Source organism: Canis lupus, chromosome 12 (genome assembly GCF_011100685.1).
Source record: "Canis lupus familiaris isolate Mischka breed German Shepherd chromosome 12, alternate assembly UU_Cfam_GSD_1.0, whole genome shotgun sequence".
Classification (NCBI taxonomy): Eukaryota; Metazoa; Chordata; class Mammalia; order Carnivora; family Canidae; genus Canis; species Canis lupus.
Window position 1 is genome coordinate 24,771,440 of NC_049233.1, and position 27,816 is coordinate 24,799,255.

The 27,816-nt window shown below is 37.1% G+C and overlaps 1 protein-coding gene across 4 annotated transcripts in view; it reads left to right on the forward strand.

The window, feature by feature from the left end:
• The first annotated feature begins 673 nt into the window (after positions 1-673).
• Positions 674-27,816, forward strand: part of PRIM2 (DNA primase subunit 2) — a 307,686-nt gene continuing 280,543 nt past the window's right edge. For 2 of the 4 annotated variants that reach the window (XM_038554418.1, XM_038554419.1), the window contains exons 1-5: positions 674-784; positions 1,517-1,679; positions 3,516-3,619; positions 6,290-6,369; positions 8,164-8,284. In XM_038554418.1, the coding sequence (XP_038410346.1) occupies positions 1,526-1,679; positions 3,516-3,619; positions 6,290-6,369; positions 8,164-8,284 (459 nt within the window). In that variant the 5' untranslated portion in view covers positions 674-784; positions 1,517-1,525. Of the gene's footprint in view, positions 785-1,516; positions 1,680-3,515; positions 3,620-6,289; positions 6,370-8,163; positions 8,285-8,388; positions 8,446-24,994; positions 25,025-27,816 lie in introns of those variants that run through there. The other 2 variants (XM_038554421.1, XM_038554420.1) reach the window with 2 other exon arrangements.

Here is a 27,816-nt window from a genome sequence, read left to right on the forward strand (position 1 = left end):
CCCCTACTTCTTCCCTCTGAGCCTAATCTCTTCAAATTTCTGCAGGTCCCGGAGCGCGATCTGCGTGTGTGCATTCATCCTAGCTCCAGCCATTTTGCGGGGGCTTACTAAGCGCGAGGCGTGGGGTGGGGGTGGGGGTGGGGGTGGGGAACCCAAGAAGGTCGAATCTGTCTTTACGGTGCTTGCCGTCCCGTAGGGAAAAAAAAAAACCAAAAAAAGAGAACGTGCTGTGCATAGATGGACAAACTAACGTTCATCTTTTAGCTTCCATTTTCTCATCTCTAAAATGGAAGTAATACAACCTACCTTATAGGGTCGCAGAAAAGATTAAACAAGGGAAAACAGAGCCCCCAAGAGCCCCCAACGGGTGAGAAGGGAGCGCAGCCATCGCCTATTGCGGCATCCTCCTCCAGCTCCAGAGCGATCAGTCTACCCGGTGGGTTAAGGCGCCAGGCTCTTGGGAGCGTGGGAACTTCCACCGCTAGTCTTCCCAGTGTCACTCGTCAAAAGCTCCCGGTTGCAGGTACAGGAGGTACAGCTTGCAATCTGGAAACACAAACCATCGAGTTTAAGAAATTCTAAGCCGGCAAAGCGGGCTCAAAGCCCCCGGGAACCCGGGAGCCCCCGCACGGAGCATGCGCAGGGCGCGCGCTGGGTGGGCGGGACGTGCGAAGGGACGCTGTTGTCCTCGTCACTTCCGTTTCCGGTCCCATACGAACTCTCCCGCCATCTGAGGAAAGCGGCTGTTGGGGTTTGTGTGTTTTCGTATTTGGTGTGATTGCAGGTAAGAGGATCTCCTGCGGCTCTAGGACGGACAGTAATCTTGGTGTTGAGGCTTCCAAGTGGGGAAAGAAGGGAGAGCACTTTGCGGGCGGTGAGAGCCGAAGGATGACATGGCGGGGTGAAGGTACTGGGTGTCGGTAGGTTGGGGGCAGACACAGGTGCCAGCGAGTTGAGGGGACAGAAGCTTCGCCTGAGAAGGGCTCGGTTAGGATGGAGGCGGGTAATTTTTATAAGGGGCTTTGGATGCTTTCCTACAAGCCCGGAAAGACTGGATTAGACGTGTTCTGTTTCCCAGGGTTCTGAGGTAGGAAGTAACTGGGCCCGGTGCATTCAGTCTCTGCAAAGCCAGAACCTGCCGCGCTTTCTTCCACATTCAGGATCGCAACCCGTGTTAAATCCCACCTTAACTCTCGCGACCGCAGAGATCTAAGGGCGGTGGCACATAGACTTAGAGTGAACAGGTAACATAGCCTGACTTTGCTGTCGCCGCGAGTTATGGCTTCCACCTGCATACACCTCCCCCCACTCTCATGACGGAACTGTGTCAGGTCCGGTGTAGAAAACCTGGAAAAGGCAGAAAGACAGATTACCCAGGGATAGTCACTGTTAACATTTTATGCATGACCTTTAGGTTTTTTTTTTTTTTTTTCTGTATATGTGAAGTTTCTTTTTGCACTTTTTTTGTGGTCAACCCCACTTGCCATCATTTTAACCATTTTATGTTTCCTTCCAGGGGAATGAGATGCAGTTTTCAGGGGGAATGCGCAAAAAACTGAGGTTGGGAGGTGACCAACGGAAGGCTTCCTACCCTCACAGCCTTCAGTTTTACTTGGAGCCACCTTCTGAAAACATATCTTTGATAGAGTTTGAAAGCTTGGCTATCGATAGAGTTAAATGTGAGTGATATTTGAATTAGCGTTTATATATTCTTGAGAACTTCACTTACACTTTTTGTGGAATGAATGAGGGTAATTTATTTCCTTCAGTTAATTCAAGAAATATTTATTGAGGGCTTGCTTTTTATTTACTGCACAGTGTATGTTTATTGAGTGGCACTATACCCTAGGTTGGGTGGGGATTTTCAGATGAATAATGTAATTCTCATATTTGTTGAAGCTGTATTCTAGTACATAGATACAGACATCCAACGTAATAATCATAATTTAGTATTTTAAATGTCTTACTAGAGGTAAATAGTAGTGTTCTTGAAACAGGTGAGAGTGATTAAGACTGCTTAGAGAAGTTGAAATGAAAAAAAAGAAGTTAAAATGTAGTCTGGACTTGGAAGGAAGAGTAGAAATTTCTCAAAAGAAAAGTAAAAGATTTTTTTTCAAGATGAGATAATGGACTATACAAAGGCTTGGAGGCATGAGAGAATGTTATATTTGAGGGAACAGTGACAAGTTCAGGATAGGTGGAGAAGAATGGATAACCAAGGGCATTTTGTGCCAAGCTAATGGTGTAATATTGGTGTGTAAGGAGGATGTGGCACTTGTACTGCTGGCCTGCTTATCCTCTGTGTGCTAGTGTAAGAAAGAAAGAAGCTGGGCATGAATTGAAGCAGAAGTAATAGCAGTGTCTTCTGAGTTTCTGTTCCAGGATATCCTGGTGGGAAAATCAGAAGGTAAAGTGAGCTAATATTAGTCACTTTTAGAGGAGTAGAGTGGCACCTGCTAATGCAGAAAGAGAGCACTCAGTGCCTGTGGAGTGAAAGAGTGAAGACAGGAGAGAAAGGGGTTTCAGGAAGCTTAGCAGTGTCAGATGCTTCATAGATTAAGATGATGATTGAAAAGTGCCCTTTGAGTTTGGCATTTATGGGGTGAGATGATGAGGGCCTGAATTAAGGCAGTAATGGTGTCAGGAATAGGAAGGGAGTGATTTACAGGATACTGAGGAGGTGTTCCTGAGAGGAGTTGGTGATTATTTGGATGTGAGGAGTGGAGGGGCAGGTGGGAGTGGCTGAAATTTCAGTTGGGATGACCTGGTGCTTAGAACCTGTGCTAATGGAGATGGTATGGCAGGAAGAGGAGTAGGACTGAAGGGAAGAGAATTAGTTTAGTTTGGGATACCATCATGATGTACCTGTGGGGCATGGGTTTATGTTCAGGATTCATTTTAGATGTTTTTCATTGTTGAATTATCAAAATGCTTTTCATATTGATGGAAGTAGAATTCTTCTGAGGAAGGATTGAAAAGGTACTTTGGAAACCTTTGAAAGATACGTGCCTCTGTTCAAGGCAGTTCATTTAGTACACGGGGGGGCTTTGCTTCTTTACTACTACTTCTTTACTTCTTCTTCTCTACTTCATCAGTAAAGGAAGGGCTATTTTTTCTGAGGAGTCTATGCTGAGTCAGTGAAGCAAACTGACAAACAACGTTAGGGATGCAAACAAGGGTGCTTAATTTTTTTTTCATGCCAGCACACATGAATTCCTTGACAGTGGTGGCTCAGTACCAGAGTAATTATCCCCCATCCCTCTCCCTCTGCTTGAGAATCCCTGGTATTAGATTATGTTATGGGACATGGATATTTTCTGCACATGGATGGAGATTATCTTCTTATAAATTTATGTAATTTGTATAATGTACTTACAAAAAATAAAGGTGTTACAACTTGTCATCTTTTAAAAACAAGTAATTATGGAATTGCCATTCATTTGTCTTGGGACCTAGTTTTTAAAAATTACCTTGCATTCATACATTTTCTCTTCTGTTTTTATAATATTTTCTAGTGCTAAAAGCAGTTGAAAATCTTGGTGTAAGCTATGTGAAAGGAATTGAGCCATACCAAAGTAAGTTGGAGAATGAGATCAGAAGGCTCAAGTTTTCCTTCAGAGTAAGTAAAAGCGGGAAAGAAATGTTCTTCAGTTTGTATATATTTCTGTAGTGGGTCTTGGTTGTGGAAAAGATCTTGGATTAGGCCCAGGGCTTTAAAAAAGACTAATATAGCATAGACTCTGCCTGAAGATATATCTGCAGCCCACTAGGGGTGATTGACATATAGTCAGATGATCATAATACAGCAGGGTTTCTCGACCTTGGGATTATTGACATTTGGGCCTGATAATTCCTTGGTGCAGGTAGATGCTCAGTAGTGTCTCTGGCTTCTGTCCAGTAGGTATCTGTAGACATTGCCAGATGTACCCTGTGCACCACAACATGAGGGATGCCGATAGATATGTGCTCTAGGAACTTCAAGAGTACAGAGGATTACCCAGCTCACATTGGGGAGGTTTGGGAAGACATCCCAGTTCTAGCTAGTGCTGGAACTGAATCTGATAGATGTGATCAGATTTTTATTTTAGGAAGATGACTGCCAACAGCAGATTGAATGGGCCATATCTGGTAGGAGGAAAAACAGGTAACCTGGAAATAATGAGAGTGAATTGAATGGGGAGAAGAGGACTGATATTAAGAGATATTATGAAGGTCAAATAAACAGATTCTAGTGACATTGCAGGGAGAAGAGAGAGGAGAATTAGGAATGACTCCCAGGTTTTGGTTAGGACAAGTAGGTGGAAGGTGATAGTAGTTTGAGAGGTGATATATACAGAAGGAGAAGCAAGTCTTAGAAGGAAGATGTTGAGTTCTAAACATGAATTGGAGGTGCTCGTGGAAATGCTTAGTGGATAGTTGGGTATACGTGCAGGTTAGATTTGGGAGACACCTGGAGTGGGAATATAGATTAAAGAGGAAGGTTGGTATCAGGAGGAGGAAAATATTTGAGTGAGAAGATGATGATGGACAGGATGTGAAGAATACCAATATTTGAAGTGAAGTAGATTTGGGGGAGTCTAGGAAGGAGATTGAGAAGGAATTGCCAGAGAGGTAGATCAGCAGGGATGATAGTGTCATGGTAGCCAAGGAGGGCTGGAGCTGACATCATAATGATCGTGATATAAATACCAATACCATAAGAATAACGAGGAAGCATTCATATTCTACTTATTGTATCCCAGAGTTCATTCTAAGCATATTACATATATTAACCCATGTAATCCAGTTAATAGTCTTATGAGGCAGGTACAATTGTCACCACTATTTTATAGATAAGAGAATGGAGTTACTGATAAGCTACATAACTGACCCAGGCTTATAGGACGATAAGTGGCAGAGCCAAGATTTCAAATCTGGACATTTTGTTTCCATGATGGTGGTATCTTTAACTACATATTTCAGAAGCTTAGGACCATGTAAGATGAATGGTACAGAAACCATTGGATTTATCAGCTTGATGGAGCCTTGTAGATGGAGGCAGAAGCCAAAATGATGGCAGTGTTTGGAGGAGAGAAGTGGGTACAGAATATGTACTCTTGTAAGATGGCTAGCTGAAAAGAGAAGAGAAATAGATCTGAATATAGAAGAATTTATAGGGAAAAGAGAAGGCATACAAACATGATGGGAGATTACTTGAACATGCTTATAAACTGAGTGACGAAGAGAGAGAAGAACCTAGAAGAGAGAGAAGAGGAGCAGAATTTGAAGATAATTTGAGAGAGCATTTGATAAATCAAGATACTTAGGAGGCAAGAGCAGGTGGATTGCATGGCTTAGGTTTAGGGATTAGCTGATGTAGGAGGAGGGAGAGATCTTTTGTCCACAGAGATGGAAGGGACACTAGTACAGTGTGGATGCAGAAGCTCGGAGCTGAAGAAGTTGGCCCGGTGGCCTTTATTTTCTGTAAATTAGATGAAGTTATCTGTTGAGAGAGAACAGGAAGGTGGTGTGGTAGGGAGCTTAGCTCAACAATTGAAGACTGAAACAGCTTTTCTAAGAGTGAGGAAAGATGATTATGTGTCAAAACCCTTTTCTATTGCTTATAAGCATTGTGACCCTGGAAAAATTATATAACATCCCTGTGCCTCAGTTTCCTCATCTTTAAAATAGGGATATAGTAGTACTTACCTCAGATTTTTTTTAAAGGATTAAATGGGTTAATAAGATTAAAAATGGTTATAATAGTGCCTGGTACCTCAAGACTGCTCACTCTTACTGTGTTGAACTTAAATAAGCACTTGGTGCTTGTAAAAGTCCAGTACATGTTAGAGGTTGTGAATTTTTAATATTCCAAATTCTCAGTAATTGTGTATTTTATTCCCCCAGAGGTTCTCAGTATTTTGGTAATAGATCTGTAGAGTGTAGTGGTAGATTTATTTAAAATCTAGGTTTTTGCCAGATGGTTAAATGAAAGCAGTTGAAGGTTGATGCAAGGGGTGTTTGAAGAGATGAGAAAACTGGGTATAGGCTGGGTAAGAAAGGAAGTTAAGAGAGGGGTTGATAGGAAGAAAAGAGTAGAGTCCAAACCCAGGGGGTTTTGTTGAGATCAGTTCAGTTTTCATTTTCACTTAATGGCTAACAAGTAAAATGGTAATTACCTTGGAGGGCATATTTATGAAATTTGTTTTTGAAACTTTTACTTTACCATTGGCTTATGCTATCTCTATTTCTTTATATACTTGTTACCATTCTAATGCATTTATTTTATTCATGTGCCATTATTCTTAAGGAAAGCTTAGAAGATGAATATGAACCACGAAGAAAAGATCATATTTCTCACTTCATTTTACGCCTTGCTTATTGCCAGTCGTGAGTACACGTTTACAGTCTCACAGTCGAATCTGATATCTTGGGTTATAAATTGGTACATGGGAAGCTGACATATATTGTACTGACCATAGAAAAACCCAGAATAACATCAGAAACTGGCGATTCATGAGTTGAACACTGCTATAGTGAATTGTTTGAAGCCAGTTGTTTACTGAAAAATATTGAAAAAAATTCTGTTGTAAAATTTACCTGTTGAAACACTTGTTAGCTTCATGGGACAGCTTCTTCCTTTGGGATTTGAAATTGGAGGGGATTTCAGTAAGAAGGGCTTTTGCTTTCCCAGAAAACAAAAAAAGTGTCACTATTTATAAGAAATAAAGACTCGGGGATGCCTGGGTGGCTCAGTCAATTGAGCGTCTGCCTTTGGCTCAGGTCATGATCTCAGGGTGCTGGGATCCAGTTCCACATTGGGCTCCCTGCTCAGTGGGGAGTCTAGTTTTTCCCTCTGCCTGCTACTCCCCCTGCTTGTGCTCATGCTCAATTTCTCTCTCTCTCTCTCTCAAATAAATAATTGAAATCTTAAAAGAAAAAAAAAGAATGACTCAAACATACCCTTGTATTTGGTACAGATTTTTAGGAGTTGAGATGTATGGGCTAGTGCCCATTAGATTAAGATATTTTCTTTTGCTAGTTGGTTTGTTATAATATAGTGCCACCCAGAGGGAGAAGGAGTTAGTTGCCTTTTTTTTTTTTTTTAAACTTTGTGTTCTTTTTCTGTATTAATTTTGGCTGCATAACATACTTATTTTAAGTTTTTTTTTCCTCTTTCTATTAGTAGGCTTATCAAATGAGAATCCTGAAATTGTTTACTATCACAAGATAATAACTGAGAAATTATTGACCATGTTTGGTCTTGGAGTTTTTCTTTTGTAAAAACATATGTGCAGTTTACGTAATTTATGCAGTAAATGAATTGCTGACAATCTCTGAAAGTCACTTTGGAAAAAAAACTAAATCATATTTTACATGCAGTAGTATAGTTTTTTTGTGACAATAATGTCCATTATGTATTTTATGAATTAATATGTTTGTATGTTGGCTTTTAAAAATTTGAGGTATACTTGCACATATTAAATTTTGTGGAATTATAAACTATAAAGCTGTAAGCAAAGTTTACTTTCAGAATTGCTCTGATCATAACCTATTCAGAGATTAAGTTATCTTTAAAAAATTTGGTGTTTAGTTGGCATTGGTGAAACCATCTTAGACTGAAAGAATATCTTATATTCTGATGTAAATGACTATTTTGCACTTAAATGCATGAACTATTTTCTTTTATATTATTTGATGATCAGCTAGGCTCAAGGTATTCTGTATTTAATTCTTTTAATTTTATATTCATAATCTCCTTCCCCATGTTAAGCACATCCCTGGAAGATTGTGGTATGTGGCTATACTCTTTATCATAATAGAGGACTTGTATGCTTTTAACTTCTGTCTGTTGGGATCTTGCTTGTGTGTGAATTTCATTTCATAAAAATTTTTTGGATTTAATAATCAGTGAGCTTTTTTTTTTTTTTTTTAAAGATTTTATTTATTCATGAGAGACACAGAGAGAGAGAGAGAGAGAGAGAGGCAGAGACACAGGCAGAGGGAGAAGCAGACTCCCTGCAGGGAGCCCGATGTGGGACTCAATCCCAGGACTTCAGGATCATGCCCTGGGCCAAAGGCAGGCGCCAAACCACTGAGCCACCCAGGGATCCTGTCAGTGGGCTTTTAAAATAACCATTGGGCTTTTCATTTATACTTACCATTTCCCTGTCTCCATTTCAGTGAGGATCTTAGACGCTGGTTCATTCAACAAGAAATGGATCTTCTTCGATTTCGATTCAGTATTTTACCCAAAGACAAAATTCGAAATTTCTTAAAGGATAGCCATTTGCAGTTTGAGGCTGTAAGTATTATTTTGTATCCATTTTCACCATTCATCCCTTTCTGTTGGCCTTAAGTGCTAATATTAATGTGTGGCATTCTTTTTCTTTACATTTTCTTCTGAAGTCCCTGCCTGAAAGAATAGCTGTTGGCTTTGCGCTACAATGAACCTTTACCTTTTTGTGACTAGAAGAAAAGGGGCTCCTTGGTACTAAAGTCTCAACATTTAATTTCTTTGTTAAATATGTGACTTGTGAAAACACAAAAAATTTAATTTATAAAGGTTCATTTAAAAAAAAAATGATTTTATTTATTCATGAGAGTTACAGAGAGAGAAAGGCAGAGACTTAGGCAGTGGGAGAAGCAGGCTTCCTGCAAGGAGCCCAGTGTGGGACTCGATCACAGATCCTGGCATCCCACCCTGAGCTGAATGTTCAGCCACTAAGTCACCCAGGCGTCCCTATAAAGGTTCATCTTTAACTAGAATCTTTTAGGCCGAAAATTTAAAGCTAATAAAGTATTAAAGAAAAAAGAGAAGTGGTAGTTAATATTTATTTCCAATAATGAAATGTAGTTCAGACTTTATTTTAAAAGTCCATTGTTGGTAAAAATCTCTAAATAGCTTTAAAAATTATTTTGCAGACAAATCTGAATGATTTACATATCATAGCTATATAAAAAAGAAGAAATGTCTGGGATATATTTAGCAAGTTTAATTATTGTGGGTAAAAGTAGGATTTATGTCTTTTAGGTTGATCTGTGCTGCAGTGGGAAGGCAGGAAAATTCTGTTATAGAAGACTTAGATGGGGATCCCTGGGTGGTGCAGCGGTTTGGCGTCTGCCTTTGGCCCAGGGTGCGATCTTGGAGACCCGGGATCGAATCCCACGTCGGGCTCTCAGTGCATGGAGCCTGTTTATGTCTCTGCCTCTCTCTCTCTCTCTCTCTCTCTCTCTCTCTGTGACTATCATAAATAAATAAAAAATTAAAAAAAAAAAAAAAAAAAGAAGACTTAGATGGTGGTAGGATCGCTGAGTCTCAAGTTTGGTGTTAGAATGAGTGACTTGAGGCCAAATAAAGTAGAAGTTGGAATGAAGGACGTCCTGAGAAGTGGAAAATGTACCCACATTTTTAGAAACAGTATGGGTTATTGAGTTGGTGGAAAGAGTTGGCATGAGGGAAGTAAACAAACATTTGATAGACATTTAGTGTTTATTTTATGTGTGAGGGAGGCACTTTCCACAATTTCTCTCCTTTCTCATAAGATCCCCATGAGATTTCTAAATAATGTCTATGTGGACATGGAGAAATGTTGAGCCGATATCATCTGACACAAACTCTGTTCATTTTCCCCTTTGTTTTTAACTTAGATCCTTAGTGAAGCTCATTATTGCTAATATCTATTACAGTTAATTTATCCTTTCATATTAAAAATAGTTATTTTTTCCTGTTGTTGCAATGAATGTTGTCCTTGAGAAGATCTGTTTTTTCTTTTAGAGATTTATTAGAGAGAGATCACAAGCAGGGGTTAGGGGAAGCAGACTCCCTGTTGAGCAGGGAGCCTGATGTGAGACTTGATTCTAGGACCCTAGGATCATGACCTGAGCCCAAGGCATATGCTTAACTGACTGAACCACACAGGTGCCCTTAAAGATCTATTTTTTTTATTTTAAAGTGTCTTAGTATATTGTCAAGTAAAATTTTTAAAAATAAAAACCATGTTTCTTTTTTAAAAAATCTTAAAATTATGTACAGAAAAGTGCATAGATCATAATTGTATAGCTCTATGAAGAATCACAAAGTGATCATTACCAAAGAAATAAAATATTGCTGTCACCTGTGTACCTTGTGCCTCCTCCCATTCATTACCCCCTGTCTCCCACCTAAAATTAGCCACTCTCTTACTTTTAATATCATAAATTAATCCTGGCTGTTTTTGAACTTTATATAAATAGTATCATATAGTATGTCTTTTTTTCTCCAGTTTTATTGAGACATAATTGATGTATAGCATTGCGTAAGTTTAAGGTGTTAAGGGTGATCATTTGACAGGTATATATTGTGAAATGTTTACCACAATAAAGCTAGTTAACACATTCTTCACATAATTACCATTTTGTTGTGGTTATGGTGAGAACATTTAAAATTTACTCTCATAGCTACTTTGAAGTATATGATACAGTATCATTAACTATAGTCACTATGATATTATACTACTAGAAGTTTGCAGTCTTTGACCAATGTCTCATTTTTCCCCATCCCCTAGCCCCTGGCAGTCACTTTTCTGTTTTGTACTTCCATGCATTTGGCTTTTTTAGATTCCACATGTAAATGTAATCACATATATAATATTTTATAATACCTTTATTGAAATAGCATTCAGATACCTTCAAATTCAGCCTTTAAAAATGTACAATTTAAAAAAAAATAAAAATGTACAATTTAGAGGAAGGGAAAAAAATAAAATGTACAATTTATTGGTTTTTAGTATAATCACAGAGTTGTACAACCATCACCACTATTTAATTTTAGAACATTTCATTACCCTAGGAAAGAGTTGGAGAACATTTCATTATCCTACCTGTTGGTAGTCATTTTTCATTTCTCTATCTGTCATCCCCTTGGAAACCACTAATCTACTATCTGTTTCTGTGAATTTGTCTATTCTAGACATTTCATATAAATGGAATCATAACTTGTTACTGGTTTCTTTCACTTAGCATAATTGTTTTTTCAAAAATTAAAGTAGAATTAACATACAGTGTTATATTGGTTTCAGAAATACAGTATAATGATTCAACAACTCTGTACAATTCTCAGTGCTCATCCCAATAAGTGTGTTCTTTTTTTTTTTTTTTTTTAAGATTTTATTTATTCATGAGAGACTCAGAGAGAGAGAGACAGAGACAGAGGCAGAGACACAGGCAGAGGGAGAAGCAGGTTCCATGCAGGACTCGATCCTGGGTCTCCAAGATCACGCCCTGGGCTAAAGGCGGCGCTAAACCGCTGAGCCACCTGGGCTGCCCCAATAAGTGTATTCTTAATCCTCTTTATGTATTTCACCCATCTTCCCACCTGCTTCCCCTCTGGCAACCACCAGTTTGTTCTCTGTATGTGAATCTGTTTTTTGGTTTGTCTCTTTGTTTTGTTTTGTTTCTTAAATTCCACATATGACTGAAATTGTGTAGTATTGGTCTTTCTCTGATTGACTTATTTAACTTAGCATTATATCCTCTAGGTCCATCCATGTTGTTGCAAAGGACAAGACTGCATTTTTTTTTTATGGCCGGGTAATATTCCATTGTGTATAGGTACCACATCTTTTTTATCCATTCATCTGTGGATGAACACTTGGGTTGCTTCTATATCTTGGCTATTGTGAATAATGCTTTACTTAGCACAGTTATTTTAAAGTTTCATCTATATCATAGCATATATCAGTACATCATTCTTTTTTATTTATTTAATTAAAAAGATATTATTTATTTATTCATGAGAGACATAGGCAGAGACATAGGCAGAGGGAGAAGCAGGCTCCTCACAGGGAGCCTGATATGGCACTCTATCCCAGGGCCGTAGATCATGCCCTGAGCCAAAGGCAGATGCTCAGTCACTGAGCCACCCAGGTGCCCCTTCATTCTTTTTTATTGTCAAATAATATTTATCTGTTCAACAGTTGATGGACATTTGAGTTGTTTCTACAATCCAAAGGCTGACTATTAGGAATAATACTACAGTGAATATTTATGTGTAAGTTTTGTGTGGATCTTTTCTTTTCTTTTCTTTTCTTTTCTTTTCTTTTCTTTTCTTTTCTTTTCTTTTCTTTTCTTTTCTTTCTTTTTGGCTTTATTTATTTGAGAGAGAGAGTGAGAGAGATCGCAAGCAGGGGGAAAGGGCAGAGGGAGAAGCAGACTCTGCTGAGCAATGCTCCCTGCTCTCTGCTCCCGCCCAGTGTGGAACTTGATCCTGGGACCCTGGGATCATGACCTGAGCTGAAGGCAGACATTTAACCAACTGAACCACTCTGGTGCTCTGGATATCTGGATATCTTCTTTCTCTCTCTCTCTCTCTCTCTTTTTTTTTTTGAATTTTATTTATTTATTCATGAGAGACACAGAGGAAGCAGAGACAGGCAGAGGGAGAAGTGGGCTCCCTGCAAGGAGCCTGATGCGGGACTCGGATCCTGGAATTAGGACCTGAGCCAAAGGCAGACGCTCAACTTCTAAGCCATCTAGGTGTCCCTATCTTATTTCTTTTAGGTATATATCTGGGAATGGAATTACTAGGTCATAGGGTAATTAATTCTCTGTTTAAACTTTTGAGGAACTGCTAGACTTTTTCAAGTGGCTGCACTATTTTATATCTTACTGGTGTATGATGGTTTCCCTTTCTCTACAGTATCACCCACAATTGTTATTTGTTTTTGAATGTAGCCATCCTAGTGGATGTTAAGTGGTAAGTCACTGTGGTTTTGATTTGCATTTCTTTAATGATGAATGATGTTGAGCATCTTTTCAAGTGCTTATCGGTTATTTGTATATTCTTGGGGGGATGTCTATTCAAATCCTATGTAAATTTTTTAAAAAAGAATTATTTATTTATTTATGCATGAGAGAGACACAGAGAGGCAGAGACATAGGCAGGAAGGAAGCCTGATGTGGGACTCGATCTTTGGACTGGAGATCATGCCCTCAGCCAAAGGTGGACGCTCAACTGCTGAGCCACCCAGGCGTCCTATCCTTTGTATATTTTTTAATCAAGTGATTTTTTTTATTGTTGAGTATTCTTTACATATTCTGGATATAATAATATATATCATTTACAAATATTTTCTTTCATTCTTAAGATTGTCATTTGATGGTATCATTTGCAACACAAAGTATTTAATTTATATGAAGTCTAATCTATTTTTTTCTTTTGTCACTTGTCCTTTGGTATCAGATCTAAGAAGTCTTTGTTTAAAGGAAGGTCGTGAAGATTTACTCCTATGGCTTTCTCTTAGAGGGTTTTTTTTTTTAATGTCAGTTAATTTATTTTAGAGAGAGTGCACAAGTGGGAGGGACAGGGAGAGGGAAAGAGAATCCCAAGTGGACTCTGTGCTAAGGGTGGAGCCTAATGGAGGACTCAATCTCAGGAACCAAGATCATGACCTGAGCTGAAACCAAGAGTCATACACTCAACTGTGCCACTCAAGAGCCTGTCTAAGAACAGTATGTCTTAGGCTCCTGCATACTGTATGAAGTAGGGGTCCAACTTCATTTTTTTGCATATAGCTGTTCGGTTTTCCAGCATCATTTGTTGAAATGGTTTTTCTTTCCTCATCACATTGTCACTCTTGTCATTTTTTTTTTTTTAAATTTTTTATTTATTTATGATAGTCACACAGAGAGATAGAGAGAGACAGAGAGAGGCAGAGATACAGGCAGAGAGAGAAGCAGGCTCCATGCACTGGGAGCCCGACGTGGGATCTGATCCCGGGTCTCCAGGATCGTGCCCTGGGCTAAAGGCAGGTGCTAAACTGCTGCGCCACCCAGGGATCCCTGTCACTCTTGTCAAAAGTCAGTTGACTGTGAATGGGTTTATTTCTGGACTTTTAATTTTATTCCTTTGACCTGTATGCTTATCCTTATGGCAGTACTATGTAGTCTTGAATATTGACTACTGTAGCTTTATAGTAAGATTTGAAATTGAGAAGTAGGGGTCTTCTAGCTTTGTTATTTTTTCAAGATTATTTTGGCATTTTGTTCCTTGGATTTTCTTAAGAATTTTAGGATTCACTTACCAGTTTCTACAAAAATCATCTGGGATTTAGACTGGGATTGCAGAGACCATGTAGGTCAATTTGGAGAGTTTTGTCATCTTAATATTAAATCTTCTTCATGAACATGAGATGTTTTTTATTTTTAAAGATTTTCTTTTTCTCAACAAAATCAAGCACAATTTTTGTTAAATTTATACCTAAGTATTTTATTCTTTATTTTTTAAGGAATTTAATCTAATTTTATTTTTAAGCAGGCTCCACACCTATCGTGGAGCTCAATGCAGGGCTCAAACTCATGATGTTTGATCAAGATCAAGAATGAGACACTTAACCGACTGAGCCACCCAGGCGCCCCCTCTTAGTATTTTATTCATTTTCTTTTCTTTCTTCCTTTTTTTTTTTTTTTAAGATTATGTTTATTTGTTTGAGAGGGAGACAGAGCATGAGCAAGGGGGAGTAGATGGAGCAGTAGACTCCCCACTGAGCAGGGAGCCAGATGTGGGGCTTGATCCCAGGACCCTGAGATCATACACAAGCTGAAGGGGGATGCTTAACCAACTGAGCTACCCAGGTGCCCCATATTTTATCCTTTAATGTCTCTGTGAGTGGAGTTGTTTTTTCTATTTCATTTTTGGAATGTTTATTGCTAGTGAATAGAAGTTCAGTTGATTTTTATATATTGATCTTGTATCCTGCAACCTAATGGAACTCTGTTAGTGTTAATAGGTTTTAGTGGATTCTTTAGGAGGTTATGTCTCACAAATCGAGATGACTCTTACTCATTACTTTCCAATATAGGTGCTATTTATTTCTTTATTTTTGACTAATTTCCCTAGCTAGAAGCTCTATGTAATGTTGAAAAGAAGTGGCAGTAGTGGACATCCTTGTTTTTGATTTTAGGGGGAAAGCATTCAGTCTTTTACTGTGACCTATGATAATGGATATGTGTTTTTTGCAGACACTTTTATTCAGATTGGGAAAATGTCCTAATTTTATTTGAGCATTCTCATTATGAAAGGGTGTTGGATTTTGTCATGTGCTTTTCTTCTGTCTGTTGAGATGATCATATGATTTTTGTCATTTATTAGTATGGTGTGTTACATTCCTTGATTTTTGGATGTTAAACCAACCTTACTGGGATAAATCCCTCTTGGTTATACTGTATAATCCATTTTGTTTGTGAGAGTGTGCATACCATCAGGGGGTGGGGACAGGCAGGGAGAGAGGGAGAACCTCAAGCCGACTCCATGCTGAGTGTGGAGCCAGATGTGGGGCTTGATCTCACACTCTAAGATCATGACCTGAACTGAAATCAAGAGTCAGATGCTTAACCATCTGAGCCACCCAGGTGCCTCTTTATGATCCTTTTTATATGTTGCCAGATTTGATTTACTAGTATTTACTAGTATTTGTGTTTATTGATAAGGGATGTTAGCCTGTAGTTCGTTTTCCCTTTCTCTCTTTCTCTCTTTTTTCTTTCTTCTTTTTTAAGATTTTATTCGTTTATTCATAGAGACAGAGAGAGACTGAGACACAGGCAGAGGGAGAAGCAGGCTCCCTGTGGAGAGCCTAGTGTGGGACTCCATCCCAGAACTCCGGGATCATTCCCTGAGCTGAAGGCAGACATTTAACCACTGAGCCACCCAGGTGTCCCTGGTCTGTAGTTTTCTTATGATTTCATTGTCTAGATTTTGAATCAGGGTAATCTTGGTCTTGTAGAAAGGATTTTGGAAGTCTATCCTGCTCTTTTTTTTTTCTTTATTTGGAAGAGGTTTTGAAGGATTGGTGTTAATTTTTCTTTAAACATTTGGTAGAATTTAAGCAGTGAGTCTATCTCTGCTTAAGCATCTCTGTGGGGTGTTTTAAAATTACTAATTCATTCTTATTATAGGTCTATCCCAATTTTCTATTTCTTCTTGAGTGTATTTGGTAATTTGTATTCTCTAGGAATTTGTCCATTCATCTGAGTTACCTAATTGGTGTGTGCACCTATGCATAGTATTTCCTTGTAATCTCTTTTGGAAAAATTGAAATATAGAGGTACCTGGGTGACTCAGTCAATTAAGCATCTGACTCCTGATCTCAGCCCAGGTCTTGATCTCAGGGTTGTGAGTTCAAGCCTCTCACTGGGCTCCATGTTGGGCATGGAGCTTACTAAAAAAAAAAAAAAAAAAAAAAAAAAGACATCCAATATTATATTAGTTTCAGAAATCTTTTTTATTTCTATAAGGTTGGTAATGATGTCCTCTCATTCTTTTAATACTGATTTTACTAAGTCTTTTTTTTTTTTTTTGTCATTGAGCTAGAGTTTGTCAGTTTTGTTGATCTTTTCCAATATTAGGTTTTAATTTTCTTCTACAGCTTTTTCTATTCCTGTGTCTTTAATTTTTGCTATTATTATCACTTATCAATCTTTATTATTATTGTTATTATTTCTTAAAATTATATTTATTTATTTGTGAGAGACAAAGAGAGAGAGGCAGAGATAAAGGCAGAGGGAGAAGCAGGCTCCATGCTGGAAGCCTGATGTGGGACTCAATCCCAGGACTCCGGGATCATGCCCTGAACCAAAGGCAGATGCAAAACTGTAGAGCCACCCAAGCGTCCCTGTTATTTTCTTCCATCTGTTTGCTTTGGATTGTTTGCTTTTATAGTTTCTTAGGGTTGAAATTTAGGTTACTGATTTGAGGTATTTTTTCATTTTAATGTAGGCATTTGCATTAACTTTCCTCTGAACATTAGTTTAGATGCATTCTGTGAGTTTTGACTGTGCTGTATTTTGTTTTCATTCATTTCAAAGTATTTCCTTGTTTTCTTCTTTGACTTATTGGTTATTTTTTGTGTTTTTAATTTACATATATTTTTTAATTTTTCAAACTTGCTGCTGTTACTTTTTTTTTTTTTTTTAAAGATTTTATTTATTTATTCATGATAGTCACACAGAGAGAGAGAGAGAGGCAGAGACATAGGCAGAGGGAGAAGCAGGCTCCATGCACCGGGAGCCCGATGTGGGATTCGATCCCGGGTCTCCAGGATTGCGCCCTGGGCCAAAGGCAGGCGCCAAACCGCTGCGCCACCCAGGGATCCCTGTTACTTGGTTTTTAATTTTATTCTGTTTTAGTCTGAGAATGTATTTTGTATGACTTTAGCCCTTTTAAAATTATTGAGTCTTATTTTATGATCTGGTTTGTGTATGGTTTGTACTGGAGAATGTTCCATGTGTGCTTGTCAAGAATGTGAGTCTGTTGCTTTTGGTTATAGTGTTTTGTAGATATAGTCTGTAAGATCTTATTGGTCTATAGTGTTTTCAAGTCTTCTGTTTCCTTGTTGATCTTATTTGTTCTATTTATTATTGAAAGAGGGGTATTGAAGATTTCAGATATTATTGTTGAATTGTCTGTTTCTATCTTCAGTTCTGCCATTTTTTGCTTTATGTATTTTGTGGCTATGTTTTCTGGTGCATAAATGTCTACAATTGTTACATCTTTCTGCTGGATTGATCCTTTTACCTGAAATGTTCTCATTATCTCTGGTAACATTTTTTTTTTTTTAAGTCTTTTTGTCTGATATTAGGGTAGCCATTTCAGATCTTTTTTTGTTTCTTGTTTGCATGATATATCTTTTTTCTTTTTTCTAAAAATTTTATTTATTTATTTGAGAGAGAGAGAGAGATAGAACACAGGCGGGGGATATGGAAGAACAGGGAGAAACAGACTTGCTGCGCATGGAGCTCAATGTGATCCCAGGACCCTGGGATCATGAGTGAATTGAAGGCAGATGATTAACCGACTGAGCCACCCAAGCACCTTACAATCTTTTTACTTTCATCTGTATTTGTATCTTTGAATCTGTAGTGTCTCTATTAGATAGCATATAGTTGGATCATGTTTTTTTATAACATTCTACCAATCTGTGCCTTTCGATTGAAGTGTTTCATCCATTTACATTTAATGTGATTGTTGTTAAGGTAGACTTTATATCTTACTTTCTCATGATTTGTTTTTGTTTCCTATACATTTTGTTTTATTTTCTTACTCTCCATTATTGCCGCCTTTTGTGTTAAATATTTTTAGTGTACCATTTTAATTCCTTGCTGTCTGTTTCTTTTATTTTTCTGAGTTATTAGTCACTTCTATATAATTACACTTAACATTCTTATTTTGAAACAGACTAGTTTGAATTAACATAAAATTATTTTTAATAGTGTACAAAAACTTGGCTGTCACATAGTTCTGTTTCCACCCCCTATCTGTGTGCTATTATTGTCAAGTTTTATCTTTCTATGTAAACACAGGTAAAATTTTTGAGTTCTGGCTTATATATATATATTTTTAAGATTTTAAAATTTTATTTATTTATGAGAGACACAGAGAGAGAGAGAGAGAGGCAGAGACACAGGCAGAGGGAGAAGCAGAGTCCATGCAGGGAGCCCGACATGGGACTCGATCCTGGGTCTCTAGGACCACACTCTGGGCTGAAGGTGGTGCTAAACTGCTGAGCCACCCGGGCTGCCCGAGTTCTGGCTGTGTAAAAATGTTTTTCTTTTTTGTCACACTTGTGCAAAGTGTGCTTTGGTATACAGTTTAAGGAATAATTGATCAGGATTTTGAAGGTATTACTGTATTACTTTACACTTGCCAGAGTTGCTCTTGAGAGTTTAATTTCATTTTGATTTCTAATTCTTTGAGTCTCACTTTATAACTTTGGCACTCCCACTTCTCACCCTAGTGTCATGAAATTTCATAATGATGTCTGAATCTTTTTTCATTATTGGAGTAGGAATTTGGTGAGTCCTTTTAATCTGAGGACTTAGGTTCTCTTGTTTAGAAAGTTTCTTTTGGTTCTTGCTTTGATAATTTTCTCTGTTCTGTTTTCTCTTTGTAACTTCTTTTAGAATTTGTATTTCCTGGATTGGTGTGTGTGTGTGTGTGTGTGTGTGTGTGTGTGTGTATATATATATATATATTTTTTTTTTTTTTTTTTGGTCCTGATGCTTAATCTTTATCTTTTTGGGCTTTTTTTTGGTGGGAGAAGAGAAGTTCTTCAACTCTTTCCCAAACTTCCTATCTAATTTTTTTTTTTTTTTTTTTTTTTTTTTTTTTTTTTTTTGCTGTCCTCTTTTTAACTTCTAGCAGTCCTTTCTGTTTCTTTTTTCAGCCTTCTGTTTTTGTTTAGTAAATACAGTATTGTCTCTTTCGAAGATTATTAGTCATGTTCTTTAGCTCCTTTGTCAGTTTACCTCATTCCTTTATTTCATCTGTTTTAGATAGTTTTCATGTTGAATGCTTTATTTTTGATTGAAGTATAGTTTATGCACAATGTTACATTAGTTGTAGGTGTACAACATAGAACTTTGACAAATTTATGTTATGCTGTGCTGACCACTCTGTTTTAAAGTCTATTTTGTTTGGTGTAAATATTGCTATCACAGCTTTTTTTTCACTTCCATGTGCATGGAATTTGGATTTTTAAAAGATTTTATTTATTTGAGAGAGAAACAGCACAAGCAGGAGGAAGGATAAACAGAGGGAACACAGAGAGAGAGGGACAAGCAGACTCCCTGCTGAGTGGAGAGCCTGATGTGGGGCTTGATCCCAGGATCCTGAGATCATGACCCGAGCCAAAGTCAGATGCTTAACTGACTTTAACTAAGCTACCCAGGTACCACTTGAATGTTTTTCTTAAGTGTCTAATGGTCCTTGGCTATTTATTTAAGATTGAAATACTAAAAAGTGGACTGGAAGATTAGGTTTTATATTATGTACATGCAAGTGTATGAGATACTTATCTACTATTGGGCTTTAGTTGCTTTTAAAAAAAAATGATGACGCTTGCTAAGTTAATATTTCAGTGGAAGCCTCCAATTTCTTTCCATAGTGATTTATGTCTTACTGCCGACATAGTGAGCCAGGGGCCCACTGTTCAGTATGCTGACTTCTTTCTCTTTTTCTTTTTTTTTTTCATTCTTCATTTTTTGTATATGGTGCTTCTAATTTATGATTGTTTTCTGCTCTCTGAGATAACTACCCACTCTCTTTTCAGTATTTCTTTCTCCAGGAATTTAAGTTGTGGCTTCCTATTCCTTTTCAATAAGCGCACTTTTTATCTACTTTCCAAAAACATGTTGAACTTCCTCCTCCACTATTTTGTTTGTCCTTAGTGGTTTATATTCTTTTTATACCATTATTGTCATTTTCATTTTGTTGTGGAGGTAATGGAAATATTTATGTTCAATTTGCCATGTTTAGTGGGAGGCCTCAATGACCTCAATAATTATAGTTTTATTTATTTTATTTTATTTTTTTAAAGATTTATTTATTTATTTATGATAGGCATAGAGAGAAAGAGAGGCAGAGATTCAGGAGGAGGGAGAAGCAGGCTCCATGCCGGGAGCCTGATGCGGGACTCAATCCCGGGACTCCAGGATCGTGCCCTGGGCCAAAGGCAGGCGTCAAACCGCTGAGCCACCCAGGGATCCCCCAATAATTATAGTTTTAAATTAGGGGAGCAAATGATAAAGTTTTTGATTGTATTTTATTACTAGTGATTAACATCCAGACTTGGGTATTGTACTTGTGGAGTTTGAGTTCCTCCTCTGACACGTATCAGTGTTGGGAATCCTCCTCCCCGTCTCTTCTGATCCTACGTATCTTGCTTGGTATGTCAAGAAAATATGGTCATGATCCAGGTGATAGTCTTTGCCCAGGCCATTTCTCACAGCTGTGTTTTTAGCATGCAACTTTGAGGGATGAAATATCTTCCTGTTATGTAGAGGAGGCTTGATTACTACTTGCTATAAAAGTGATTGTTTCTCAGTGTTTCTCGATGTAGTGCAAACCCACTCTATTTGGCCATTTATCTGGACTATGTCATGTTGCTCCCAAGGAACTTGACAGTAAGGAGAATGACACATGTTAGCTTTCTTGCTACTTCTTGTGATATGAGTAATACATTTCTTTGTTTCAAATGCAGGAGTCAGCATCCATTAAAGAGTAACAGGCTATCTTTTGACTTATAGGTAGCATAAAATTCAATCTCAGACTTGACAGCTATGTGATTTTGAGTAAATTTTCTTTTCTTTTTTTTTTTTTTTTTGAGTACATTTTCTAATCTGTACTTGCTTCCTCATTTTTAAAATGAGAATAATCCTGGAATGCCTGGGTGGCTCAGGTGGTAGTGTCTAACTCAGGGTTGTGAGATCGAGCCCTATGTTAGGCTCCATGCTCAGCATGGAATCTGCTTGAGATTGTTTCTCCTACCCTCTCCTTCCCCTCTGCTCCTCCCCTTGCTCAAGCTCTCTCTTTCTCTAAAAAAAATAAAATCTTAAAAAGCAAATAAAATGAGGATAATTCTAATTATCACCAACAGATTTGTGAGTTAAACTAGAGAATATAGAGTTCTTAGTACTATGCCTGGTGTTTAGATTAACTAGTAATATTATGGCAGATATAGAGACAGTAAATGTCTGTATTTGGAGAAGCTTGTTGTTAATCAGACTTGATATGTTTTTGCTGCAATTAAAAAAAAAAAATCTGGGCAGCTCCAGTGGCTCAGCAGTTTAGTGCCGCCTTCAGCCCAGGGTGTGATCCTGGAGTCCTGGGATTAAGTCCTCTGTTGGGTTCCCTCATGGAGCCTGCTTCTCCCTGTGGCTGTGTCTCTGCCTCTCTCTCTCTCTCTCTCTTTCTCTCTCTCTCTCTCTGTCATGAATAAATAAATAAAGTCTTTTTAAAAAAATCTGCTTGGAAACCAGAAACCATAAAAATCCTAGGAGAGAATACAAGCAGTACATTTTTTGCCATTGGTTGTAGCACCTTTTTTCTATGTATGCCTCCTGAGGCAAGGCAAACAAAAGCAAAAATAAACTCCTGGGAACACATCAAAATAAAGAGCTCTGTATAGTGAAGGAAACAATCAACAAAACTAAAATGCAACCTAAAGAGTGGGAAAAAATATATGCAAATCACATATGTGATAGAGGGTTAGTATCCAAAGTAAATAAAGAACTTATACAATTCCTCCTTCCCCTCCCCACTAATCTAATTAAAAATGGGCAGAAGACATTAACAGACATTTCTCCAAAGAAAACCTACAAATGGCCAACAGACACATAAAAGATGTTCATCATCACTTACTATCAGGAAAATGCAAATCAAAACTACAATGAGATATATCACATCACATCTGTCAGAATGGCTAAAATCAACAACACAAGAAACAGCAAGTGTTCAGTGAAGATATGGAGAAAGGGGAACCCTTTTGCACTGTTGGTGGGAATGCAGACTGGTACAGCCATTCTGGAAAAATGGTATGGAGGTTCCACAAAAACTTAAAAATAGATCTGTCAATCACACTATGGAGTATTTACCCAAAGAATACAAAAACACTAATTCTTTTTTTTAAAAAAGATTTTATTTATTTGTTCATGAGAGACGCAGATAGAGAGAGGCAGAGACAGCGACAGAGGGAGAAGCAGGCTCCACGCAGGGAGCCTGATACGGGACTCGATTCCGGGACTCCAGGTTCATGCCCTGGGCCGAAGGCAGTGCTAAACCACTGAGCCTCCCAGGGTCCCCCACAAAAACACTAATTCAAAGGAATGTATGCACTCCTGATTGTTACAGCATTATTTACAGTAGCCAAATTGTGGAAGCAACCAAGTGTCTGTCTGTTGATAGATGAATGAGTCAAGACTACGTGGTATATATGTGCAATGGAATATTCAGCTATCAAAGAGAATGAAATCTTTCCATTTGTAATGGCATGGATGGAGCTGAGTGAAATAAGTCAGAGAAAGACAAATAACATGATTTCACTCATATGTGGAATTTAAGAAACGAGACAGGCGTGCAAAAGGAAAGAAAAAAGAGAGGCAAACCAAAAAACAAAACAGACTTAAATATAGAGAACAAACCGATAATTACCCGAGGGAATGTGCACAGAGGTTTGGGTTGAATAGGTTTTGGGGATTAGGAGTGCAGTTGTGGTTATGAGTACCAGGTTATGTATGAAATTGTTGAGTCACTGTATTATACCCCTGAAAATAATATAACAGTATATGTTAACTGGGATTAAAAAAGAACTTAAAATCTATTTTGAATCTTGTTATTATAGGAGACTGGAATTTATGGCACTTAGAGACACACTTGCTAAAAGTATGTGTCTTGGCAGTCATGATCGGTTTTTAATATCATACTGGTTGCTTCCAGTTTGCTAAAATTATTGTATTTATATTCTGTTTCATTCTGCAGATCATTTAAGGTACATTTTAATTAACATGTATTAAAGTAAGTTGTAGAAATATAGTTAAGATTGGAAAATTGAATGTATGGAAAATTAATGTCTACCTTTGTATGTCACAGGGCATCCTATGCAGCTTTATTTTATTTTATTTTATTTTATTTTATTTTATTTTATTTTATTTTATTTTATTTATTTATTTATTTATTTATTTATTTATTTATTTATTTATTTATTTATTTTCTATGCAGTTTTAAAAGGGGTTGTAACTTTTGGCTGCTCATGTGACTTTGTGTTTTTTTTAGTTCAGCTATTCTTAGTCGGGGGAATAGGATGTAGGTAGTCCTGGAGGTTTATCAGAACTTTGATTGAAGGTGTGTAGAGTATGAAAACATGTTTTTGAAATAAGCAGTGTGGGATATAGAAATTAATCAAGTGATCTTAATGGTGTGGATTCGTGGAAGAAAGGAAAGAGTGAGAAAGCATTGCAGAGACTTGGCAGAAAAACCATTCCTGTGATAGATTTATCACTTTACTATCAGCGACCTTTTTCCTTCTTTTTTAGTATACTCTCATGGCAACTGATATCAGTAATTGAAGCACTTGAATTCAGATGCTTTTTGTCAGCTTGCCCCCAGCTACCTTGACTCTTCCCACTTCCCAGCTTTTACCATTTCACTAATATGGACATGTGCATTATTCTTCAGTTTGATTGGAATATTTGGTTTGTATTTGACGCTTTTTTTTTTTTAATTTATTTTTTATTGGTGTTCAATTTACTAACATACAGAATAACCCCCAGTGCCCGTCACCCATTCACTCCCACCCCCCTATTTGAAGCTTTTATACTAAATTAGGTGTCAGTGATATTTTTAGACTCAAGGCAAAGCAAGAGTTACGGAAAAGTTATTAGCATTTATTGTATAAGCTCATCTCTGATGTGTTATAGACCCTGCTACCCAATTTGGGGCAGAGGGAAAGAGTGGGAAGTAGAGAGCCATAAGGCCATCTTGGCTTTGATGTTACAGAAGCTGGGTTGCTGGTAAACACATCTTAGAGTTTATCTGGATTCTATGTTTGTATACATTTGTTTATCTTTTCAGTTTCATTAAAGCTACAGTGACTTTTTTTTTAAGATTTTATTTTTAAGTAATTTCCACCCAATATGGGGCTCGAACTTACAGCCCTGAAATCGAGAGTCACATGCTCTACCAACTGAGCCAGCCAGGTGCCCCTAAAGCTGCAGTGACTTTTCTGTTGATCTCTTTCTGTAAAATAAATGTATTTTTATGTTAGAAGGAGAGGCAGTGTTATACCAAATTGCATTCTGTTTGCTTTGATGAAGTGTAATATGTACAGAAAAAGGAATAATTAACTTCTTTGTGTATTTTTTTTTCTTAAATTTTGTGTTTAGTTTGCCATAGTTCATATAATTTTCTTGGATAAAAATTTGAAGGAGGGTTAAATGGAGTCAGTTATCAGATGGAGACTCTTGTGTTGTATTTCTTGTTCTGGCTATGTTGTGATAATTTGGCTTTTGTAGTTTGTATTTGGGTTTTTAGTGGATGATAGATTCCGAATCTTTAAGATATGTAACACAAAACCTTAATGTGAAGTATTCAGAAAGGAAAAACTGATATTTTTCATTCTTGGATTTATGTGTAAATAATTTTTTAAAAAAGATCTTAAGGTTGGTTTTTTCTTTTCTTTTTTTTCTTTCTTTCTTTTTTTTTTAGATGCTCAACCACTGAACCACCCAGGCACCCTGTGTAAATAATTTGGATTTTAAATCTGAAATTTCTAGGAAGGATTAGAAATGAGTAAATATTGCTGTCTTTGGGGGGCATTTTGGATCTCATTTCTGAATTGATTGACTTAACCTTGTGTCACATTAAAGGTGAATGAGTAAGGTCAAACATACAATTAATGATTTTTCACTTGACCAGTTAGAGAAAGGTCAGGCTTTGACACCTGTCAGCCTTTCAGACAAAGGTTCTCTGTGCTCTTGCAGTTCAGAGTCTGATAGCTGTTTATAATTTACTTTGATGTTTTTTTTTTTTTTTTTTTTTTTTTTTTTTTTTTACTTTGATGTTTTAAAAAATCTTAGGACAGTCAAAAAATATTTTTTACCTGATTTGAAATACTAGTGGATTTAATGGCGGGATGCTTTTCATCTGAATAGCCCAGAGTGGCAGGGACAATGAAGGTGAGCATCTTAAAATATATTGAAGTATATTCTTTGTGTCACAAGTCCACTGCATATTAAATAGAACTAGTGTTGTTCCATTGTCAAGTTTGTTCAGAAAGGGAGGGTTTTTGAGTGAAGGCATTGTGATTGGTAACCTTATTACCTCGTTCACTGAAAAGAAGTACATGTAAACTTTAGGTTGCTTAGTTTTACCTATTTTAAAATAATATTCCTTATCCTAAATATGATATTTAAAATTTGTTTCTTATCCCTTGTTGTTGGAAATCTTAATTTCTTCTATCTTAGAAATTGTTTCCTGTCATTTTTCATTTATTCCTTCTTTTCAGTGATCATGAATTACTGTTTAATGTCATTTGGTATTGGTAATGTCAGTTATGTGAATTTATTAGGAAGCTCTGGATGCTTTTCTTTAACATTGGAACATTGATTTTACATTGATTTAATAGTTTTACATGTTGAATTTTAAAATAGTTTTTGGTGTTCACTTGTGTATTATTATTTCTTAGATATTTGCGAGTTGGCCTTCAGGTAGTCATAGTTCTCTGATCATTTTGGCCCTTACTATATTGTTTTCATAGTTACTTGATTTAGTTTGAGTTGTTGTAGCTCTTTTGGACTGTACATTCATCACTGTGATCAAGTCTTTTTTATTACATAAAATAGGAAAGTGCCATACATCTATATATGTGTGTGTGTGTGTGTGTGTGTGTGTGTGTGTATCTTTGTAGCTATCCTCTGGGGTATGTTTACAAATTATTATAAGCCTATTAATAAGTTACAAAGCTATTTTAAAGTGCCTGCAAAATTGAGAGATGTGTACATTTGTCTCCCCTTTGATGCAGAATAAGTTTCAGCCAATGGGGAGTCTGATGTTATAGATGAGACAAGATATACAGATGTCCCAGTGGACATCTGGTAGAACACACTAGGGAACAAGTGTGTTTGATGGGCATGGGAACTTTTTATAGGGCGTCTGTCTGACAAGCCATGAACCGTGATGGGAATGGAAAGAGGGCCTGGGGAGAGTGAAGTGGGATGGTAAGTACATACTATTAATTCTTGTTGGAAATTCCGTACTTAAAAGGAACTGAGGGAGAAAGTATTGATAATCAGATGAGGGTTCAGGTTAATTTTAGAGTTGGGAAGTAAATCATTTTATATTCCAAGAATTCAAAGTGGGCAAGTGTGAGTTCAGTTGCCTATAGGATTCAAGCATGGTGCTGAATATTTAGTGAGTTAATTTCCAGAGAAAATAGTCAGTTCAAAAGATTTACCTCTATTTCTGTTTCATAAACATGAGGTAATCTTTAAGATGAGTACGGTAATATGGAATACTTCCCTCTTAGGGTTAAATATAAGGTGATAGGTATACACACACACACATTATATATATATATATATATACACATATATATATATATATGTTATATATGAAATGAGCTTTTTCTGTTGAACTGGATTTGAGGGATTATGCTGGTTAGCAGATTTCAATTTGTTCTGTATTTTTTATAGGAAAATTTATGACTTAGAGCTTTTTATGTGTTTCTGTTAAAATTGTATACCTTTAACTTCTTTCCAAATGATGTAAATGAAGGCATTAAACAGGGCGGGCTTCCTTTCTAAGCACACTCCACAAATCCAATACTTTTATCCTCTTGGTGTTTTTTTGACATCAAATAATTATGGAAGCTAACCTTGAATTATTTCATATATATTTTTGGGCAGCTATAGTATTATATTTGGTGAGTGAGGAAAAGGTTCATTGAGTTTTTTTACTTCATTGAGGCCTCACCATCTATGCATATAATTGTAAAAATGCACCATGACAGATGGTCTTTAGTGGCAATATTTTAGAAGTTCACAGAATTTGGATTTTCCTTACCAAGCTACAAAATTAGAGTTTGCTCATTATATGATAGTTTAAACCTAGAGATTCTATGACTAAATGTGAAACTTCAAGCTGAATTACCCTTGAAGGCTAAAATTAACCTATGTAAAAATTCTCAAATAACTTATGAAAGTCCTTTATCTTTTTAAAAGTTTTTGTATAGCTTTTGAATATAGAATTCCTTGTATTCTTTTTTTTTTTTTTTTTTTAAATTTATGATAGTCACACAGAGAGAGAGAGGCAGAGACATAGGCAGAGGGAGAAGCAGGCTCCATGCACCAGGAGCCCGACGTGGGATTCGATCCCCGGTCTCCAGGATCGCACCCTGGGCCAAAGGCAGGCGCTAAACCGCTGCGCCACCCAGGGATCCCTAGAATTCCTTGTATTCTTATTGGTGATGACTTCATGTCTCTGACTTTGTTCTTGAAAAAGTATGACTGTTAAAAAAAAAAAAAAAAAAA